This window comes from Vigna umbellata, chromosome 8, assembly GCF_029865625.1.
Source record: "Vigna umbellata cultivar VRB3 chromosome 8, Vumbellata_1.0, whole genome shotgun sequence".
In the NCBI taxonomy this organism is placed as follows: Eukaryota; Viridiplantae; Streptophyta; class Magnoliopsida; order Fabales; family Fabaceae; genus Vigna; species Vigna umbellata.
The window spans coordinates 42,752,679-42,760,707 of record NC_142172.1 but is presented as its reverse complement, the minus strand read 5'-3'; the positions used below and the strand labels follow the sequence as shown (position 1 = coordinate 42,760,707).

Below are 8,029 nucleotides of genomic sequence, written 5' to 3'. Positions count from 1 at the left end.
TTATGCACTAAAAATGCAATTTTTTATGGTTAACCAATAAAAAACCATGATATATGTGGTTTTTAAAATAGTTTTTATAAAATTCAAAGTTACCATTTACACTATATGGATCATTTTGTCATTGCAATCAAAAATTTGAATTTGAATATACGGCATTAAAAAAAAACAAGCATTTAAAACCACCGACCAAATTTCCAAAATACAAGCATCCGACAGAGAACACGTGGATGCAAACGTTCTACATTCACCCCGAACATGTAAATGTTCCCATTTCGAACCGGTAAAGACTACTTGACTGGTAAATGATAAACTAAAGAAGAATAGCCCAAAACTAATCTCCTCTACACTCTGTAAAGAACCAAAATTATCGTCTCATCATTTTTTTCATGATGGAAAACACTTCTCAAAATAAAACCAACTACAAAAACAAAACTTATTATTCCTATATACAGTTACAAGATTTGGCTAACTCCTAAAGGGTGCACCAGCATTCATTTGTAAGAATCAAACTTTGTTTATTTGGATCTACACTTAAGGTAGCAGCATCAAACAACAGAAAATGTCACAAATGATGAAGACCAGATCACTATCAGATTGCTTTCTTTTGCTCAAAGCGTGAGAGACCTCACCTCGTCTGTTTTCCAAAGCCCTTCCTCGTACTTGTACCACCTAACCAATCCTTCGTCAGTTCTTGTTCGTTGGCACATGACGCAACTGTCATCCATGCATGTGAGAAATTCACGTAACCGAGAAGCCTTCTGACGAATAGTCACATCAATTTCCTTAACAATTCTTTTATGTTGAGGAGCTGGAAGGGCTTCCATCAGAACACAGTGTGATATATTGAGCACTTCTAAGTTTTGTAAGCTGTCAAGAATGAGAACAAGAACATCCGTAAAAAGCATTGAGCATCGAAGGCTCAAGACTCTCAAGTTTGGAAGAAACGCAGCCAGAGATGAAGCAAAGAAAACATCACATGGCCCCATAATCTTGAGTTCACTAAAGTTCTTGCAGTGGGTTGAGATTTCCTCCAAAATATACGGTGGATTTGCTATACTAGGCATTGTCAGGGACTCCAACTCTTTCCAGCACCGGATGGCCTTGCACATTCCTGTTTTCTTGATTCTGTTCCAAGCTGGCAGAACAAGTCGTTTGAGTCGCGGGCACCTGGCAAAGGGACATTATTAGCTCTTTCCACAAAAATACATACGCAATCTCTAATTTTAAGGTGTGTTAATTACCAACATTGGTTGTTTTGTCCCCTTCTTTTCTAAACAATGTAATACAACTACACAATCCTACTAACTTTCAAATGTTTTCCAGAAATCCAAAGGAAAGTTGATCAACCAACAAATCATATTCCACAAGGTTATAAATATCATTGATTACCCTTCTGTGTGTATTCATTTCATATGGTTTATGCTAACTTTATACGTTTAACACAAAGATATAATGATTTTGAAAGTTGAAGTTACCTTTCAGCGGTGTATGTCAACTGTTCATCACTTACGTACAAATTGAAATGGAAGATCAAAGTCATTATACTCTGCCGGCTGAGACCCAGAGAGATCTTCAACAATCGCGTTAATATCCTATCAGATCGTTCATCAACATAAACATATGGCTCTAATGGGATCTTGATGAAATTAGATTTTAGCATTGACAAATCTAGCGTTTTCCAAAGAAGTGGATCACAGCATGCCATGCGCCATGCACTACAAACACGAGAGATGCCAGACGTCAACTCAAAAATGTCAAGCAACTGAAAAATCTTCACCAAAATATCTATGTCCAGATCCTCCCATCTCCTTATGTTAGAGTCGTTGTCGTCCATAAAGTCAGGTTTTTCAAAATCCTCACTGAATTTCAGTGTAAAGAAATACCTACAGAAACCAAACCAAAAACCAGTTGCAAGATTAAACCATTGGAGTGAAAAAATAATAGCAGCATATGAAAAGGAATAATAAAAACTCAAAAATAGAGAGGATAACTGGAAATCCAAACAAGCTTTACAATCCCTGTTAGTAGTATAACCACCGACACTGAAAACATTATAGCGGGAAAGCTGTTCCAAAATTTTCTATATAGTTTACATAATGCAGACTATATGCATGTAAATACCATCCCCTAAATCCAAATCTTCTTTCTAATCATTTTCACTACTGTTTAGTGTTTTATTTTTTGTTCATCACGCTTATATATTTTTGGGTTCTCATCTTTTTCATTCCCAACCTTCCTCTTCTAGCCAATATGTCAAGTCTCCTTTCTAACATACCATGATATTGAAAATTAATAGATGCAGAAACATACAAAGATTTACTTTAAACAAAGATTACCAATATTATAAGCCACAAAAATTAAGAATGGTACAAATTTCAATTATTTAAGAATTTAAAAAATGAAGATTTTAGTTCATGAGTAAGTTCATATACCCATACTCTTAGGAGCCATTTTTTGGGAATATACAAGTACAGCTTAATCACAAATTGAGGAAGACAACTTTCTTTTGTTATTCAACAAATTAATGAGAGTGATACCATTCCTATACAGGGCACCTGGTATGCAAAATTTTATTTCTAACAACTGATGAGTTATGTTTCTCAAAAATCAAGTTTCCAAGTAATCCTATTTTCCTGATATGTTATCTTGTGCATCGCTAAAATTTTCTCATCTTCCTCGGAATCTTGGATTTCTAAGACCCTCTAAAAAGGAATATTTTATTGAAAATTGAGAAATGGTTAAAATATTTCTCAATTTTTTTTCTTTAAAACATTTAAAAATAAATCATACAAATACAAAGTAAACACATTTGACATTCCCAACTCAAGATTTCTATGAAACCTAGAAGAATCCCCCTACCAAACACCCCAGCGCTAGTGTTAGTCATTAGTTAGCAGTACTAACTGTCATCATAAGTTCTGATTAATGTGAAGGGCTAATAATCTTTCACCCCATGCGAAATATTTCAGAGAGAAGTTCACACTCATCATCAAGAACCACCATGGATACAACCCCGGCCAAAGGTTATCGAACTCAATCATTTCGGCCTGAACTCACAAATTAAGCATAAATGGAATACTAAATCACCAACATAGCATCTGCAGAAAGCAATTCACAATTCCCATAACCTCTTTACTAAAACATCATTAACTCCAGTCCAGGATTCTCATAAATATTAGATAAAAATCCTCTAATTCATACAGAATTTTGAATAGACAATATCATTGTAATCATTGTTAGAATTCATCTACATATCAGGATCACATGAACCGGTCGGTCGGTAACATCAGCCGAAAAAAAGAAAATAAAGAAATAGAGATGTGAGAACAGAAAAGATGAACAAACCAAAGATAACAAAGAAACGAGTGGAGTTGATTATGCGTCCAAACCGCATTCACTCGAAAATTAAAACTTTACCATTAAAAATGAAAATTGGATGTGAAATGAGTGGGAAAAAGAACAATTAATCAGACTAAACAATTGGCACTTGTTCAATTAAACTCTCCAGTCTAATTACTCGGGTTTCACTCGGACACTTACGCCAACTTACAAATTTCCATGACAAAACAATTACTCATGTTTCGCAAAGCATCATAAAAAAAAAAATTGTAACTCTCTCAGACCAGATCTCGAAAGCACTAAATCCGAAACAGAAGCAAGTGCGGGAACAATCAGCACCGCAATCATGAATTCTTGATCAAACAAATTCCAGAAACCCATAAATGAAAAGGCGCAGAAACAAACTCTTGGAATCTAAAAAAATTCTGGGTCAATTGTTTAAGGTGAAGATCTAATCCTCCGCTACCCCAATTTTTCAACTTGTTTACAGACACAAACATGGGTATGTACTTTGAGATTTGTGTGTGTTTAGAGTAGGAAGAGGAGAGAGAGGGAGAGAAAGGAGACAGACCTTGAGACAACAGAAGTAGTGTGCGGAGTGGATGAGGATGTTGGTGTCGTTGTTGAGTAGCTGAGTTGAAGATGAACAAGTGCAGAGATTTTGAGGTGTTCGTTCTTGCTCTGCTTCTTTTCCCTTTTTTTATATTAAAAAAATATCATGAAACATGTAAATTGTGAACACAAAGGTGGATGTAGATGCGGATTCCAAGGGACCGTATGAAATTACGAGAAAAGCCTTGTCTTAGGTAATGTAATGTGGTTTCCGAAAAAACAAAACAGAACTTTTCTCTTGGAAAGAAAAGTCAAATGCAGATAATTAGATTTGTCTAGCACTGTTCTGCAATTAAATTCAGAGTTCCACATTCACAATTAATATAATATAGTAAATTTTGTATTAAAAACATATTGAATAGCGTATGGAAATATATTGCAATTAATTTTATATAAATCTAATGACACATTTATTTATTTTTATAATATTTTTCTTAAAAATTATCTTAACGTAAGTTCTTCTTAATTTACTGTGTAAAATATGTCATGATAATCACGATATTGTTATATAATATTTTAAAGAAGTAAGTGTAACGGCATTTAAACTATGATGTTATAAATGATAATATGTTATAAATATTAAAACTTGTTTATTTTAATATTAAAGGTCGAAAAAGTATATATAAAAATTTACTTAAAAGAGTTTTATTATTTAAAATATATTATTTATATGAGTCTTTTAACAATTAATTTGTTTAAATATTATAGACTTTTTTAGTGATTATTATGGTAAAGTTTTGAAGTTTGTCCGATCAATTCGTAAAAAAGAAAATTAATTTTTTCTCTTATTCTTAGTTTACATTTTTCTTATTCATGTGAAAAATTTAGTAACGCATGTCTTTTAAATTCTTCATAGTACTTTTTATTGATGAATGATCCTTAGTGTATCCTGATTATATTTTTGTAGATTGTATAGGCAAATAGAGTTTATCGGGCTAGGGGATCATTCTAAATTCCTTAAAACAGCTAATTATCATTTTTTTGATTTGATAAATTGTGATGAATATTTTATTAAGTCTAAAATTGATGTGTTTGTACGTAGAATTGTTGCTGTGATTGTTGATTGAATGTATGTGTGTTTTGGTTGTTTGATGTGAAGTTAAGGAATTGAGAATCTAACCATTTAAGTAATTTGGTATTCATTATAACTTATAGTTTTTAATTATGCATGAATCAAAATAACAATTTGATCATTTGCACAAGTCCTTAGTTCTTCAAACCACAAAATTTAAAGCTGTGACTTTTCTGGTATGGCGTTGAGCGCAGTTTCACTAAGCATATCAAAGTGTAAATGGTTTGAAGTTAAGTGATGACAGACACCCGGTTAAACAACTGTTACCACTACAAGTTTAACATTTAATTGAAATTAATTAATCGAGTGAGAGGTTGTTAACGCTGAATGAGAGAAAATGCAAGAGTTTTGACACTGAGTTTGATATTTGTATATTTAGAACATAATAATTGCAATTATACCATGTATATTTCTCGGTTTATTGTTACTCAATGTTAGAAATCTTATAATAGTTAAATACTATTAAAATATGATATTATATTAAGTAATTATTAATATCAACATATATTTTAAACAAATAAATTTGAAATATATATAAGGTATGATTTTTTTTTATTTTTCAAACGAAGTCATGTTAGGTATTATTATAAAATTTGAAATCTTAATTAATATTTCAAAATCCATTAATTATTTATCATTACATAAAATTTATTAAAAATAAATTAAAAAAATACAAAACATTAAAAACTACTTCAGATTCATAATAAGAAACATACCACAGAAAACATAAATAAACTATAACTATTACCAAAACATACAAATGAGTTTATTCGTATTGAGAGAGCAGTATCGATATTTGATGTTTGAATTAATTATATTTAACAAATAAAAACAAGTATTTATGAGAAATAAATTTAACTTTTTTATATATTATTGATGCAAAAAAGTTAGTTATTAATCAATAAAATATTTTCAAATATTATTTTTAAATGTTTTATTTTCTTTTTGCAAAGGTTGTATTGTCATCGCAACAACACACTTTTTAGTGATGGTGACATTTTTTTAAACATTTTATAAAATTGTTCACTCATTTTTTAAACATTTGTTAGTGTTCACTTGGATGATTTCACTGTTTAAGAAGATTGGGAAAGATGGATTGTTGGATAAATTCATGTTCACTTGCAACAATTTGAAAGGAAGAGAATAAGGTGATTTGCAGGATACAAGATCAATTTATCAACCGTTGATAGGAGAAGATTTGAAGGCCATTGATATAAAATATTAATTTTATCCTCGCTTTATTTCATTATTAATTTCAGGTGTAATTGATTTAAATGAATTTTATTTAAGGTGCAATTAAAATAATTAAAATTAATTAAAAAATCAATTAATCATAATAATATATTTTGTATAACTACTGTTAATAATAATAAAAAGGATTTAAAAACATTGGAAAACGTTTATTAAAATCTATTATAACAATAATATTAATTTAAGATGATAAAATTAATTTTAAAAATTTAATAGTCTATATTAATAAATAATTAAATAATTTTATTTTAATCTATATTAATAAATAATTAAATAATTAATTTTTTTTATAAACATTTTTATAATTATATATAACTTTAACAATTATCATTTTACATTACTTTAATAATTAGGGACATTTTTTGGTAATCTTCAATTTTTACCAATTAAATTTTTTATCTATCACATCAATCAAACACTAATTCTCATAAACTTTCCTTCCAAATCCACTTTCATTTACCTCCTAATCCACTCAAATAAACAATAATTAATTAACTCTCAAATTTTCTCAAATACATCTACTCACTTTCCCTCAATTATTCTCTTCCAAGTGAACAAAGTATCATGGTTTTGGAATTTGAAAAAAAAAATTCATAGTTAAGATGAAACAGTTTTATATATATTGATAAATATGTCAAGAGAAAATATATCGATGATTTTAATTAATTTCTTAAAAATAAGATAAAATATAAAAAATCCTCACATCTTCATTTAATAAAATTCCTATTTATAACATTTTTCGGAAAATTATGTCACTATTTCAGATTTCTTTTGTGCAAAAGAAAGATGTATATAATGATCTTAATTAAATATTTAAAACGAGTCACAAATAGTTTCTCTCGTTTCTTTCGACTTGACAAATATAAAATTCGCTTTAAATATAATATACTAAGAAATATAGTAAATTTTCTTAACTTTAATAAAATATTTACAATTTTTTTATGTTATCTTTTAATATCCACATTATGTAAACTAATTGAATTGAAACTAACATTAATTAGAAATATTTATTTACATTATCTGATACTATAAGGATTAAGACGAACTTTTAGGTGCATTGAATTTGGTCAAACATTTTTTTTAGAAAAAGAGAGAAAATAAAAGAGGGTGGAATGTAGTCCTTTTTAAAAGTGGAAGAGAATACAAAGCTAAAAAAAAAATTCCATAAGATGCAATAATTATTCAATTTGATTTTTAAAAGATTTTTTTCATGCCATACATGTAAGCTCTTTAACTATTTGTTAGAAGCATACTACTAATTAAATTAAATTTAAATACATACAAAGGGATTCTTAAATAATTTATCATTTTACGTTTAACTCCTTTTAGATGGATCTTAATCATATTGTAATTTCTCAATTTTAATCTCCTTGTTAGGATGTTTATTTTCATGTGTCAGGAAGAAATTTTATTTTGCGAATTTTAATTGAAAAAAATGTTGATTTTAACTTAACAAATAAAATCAACTAAGATTTACCCAAAACATTATCGACATTAATATTTTTAAATTATTAATAATTATTAAATATTTAAATAATTAGTTTATGTAATAATAAGTAAAATATTTTACCTAAATAAAAAATTGAAAAATGAAATTATACGATTCAAAACTTACAAAACTAATAGCACAGGCAAATGTATTAATTATAATTAATAATTTCATAACTGTTAAATAATTAATTTTATTTATCAATTAATACCAATCCACTTATTTTAGTTTGATTCAACATATAACTCATAGCTTATTATTTTTAT

General features: G+C 28.6%; 1 protein-coding gene across 1 annotated transcript; it reads right to left on the bottom strand.

Moving 5' to 3' along the window:
* Positions 1–321: 321 nt before the first annotated feature.
* On the bottom strand, positions 322–4,060 carry LOC124841690 (RNI-like superfamily protein). Its single transcript, XM_047318009.2, has 3 exons — positions 3,911–4,060; positions 1,476–1,883; positions 322–1,167 (listed from the first exon to the last, which is right to left on the bottom strand). Exons 2-3 carry the CDS (start codon positions 1,832–1,834, stop codon positions 609–611), a joined length of 918 nt encoding a protein of 305 aa, XP_047173965.1. The 5' UTR covers positions 1,835–1,883; positions 3,911–4,060; the 3' UTR covers positions 322–608.
* Positions 4,061–8,029: the final 3,969 nt, after the last annotated feature.

Coding starts and splice junctions, on each gene's coding strand:
- LOC124841690 (XM_047318009.2), bottom strand. CDS start 1,834: ATGGACGACAACGACTCTAACATAAGGAGATGGGAGGATCTGGACATA. Junction 1,168..1,475: donor TTGACATACACCGCTGAAAG/GTAACTTCAACT, acceptor TCCCTTTGCCAG/GTGCCCGCGACTCAAACGAC.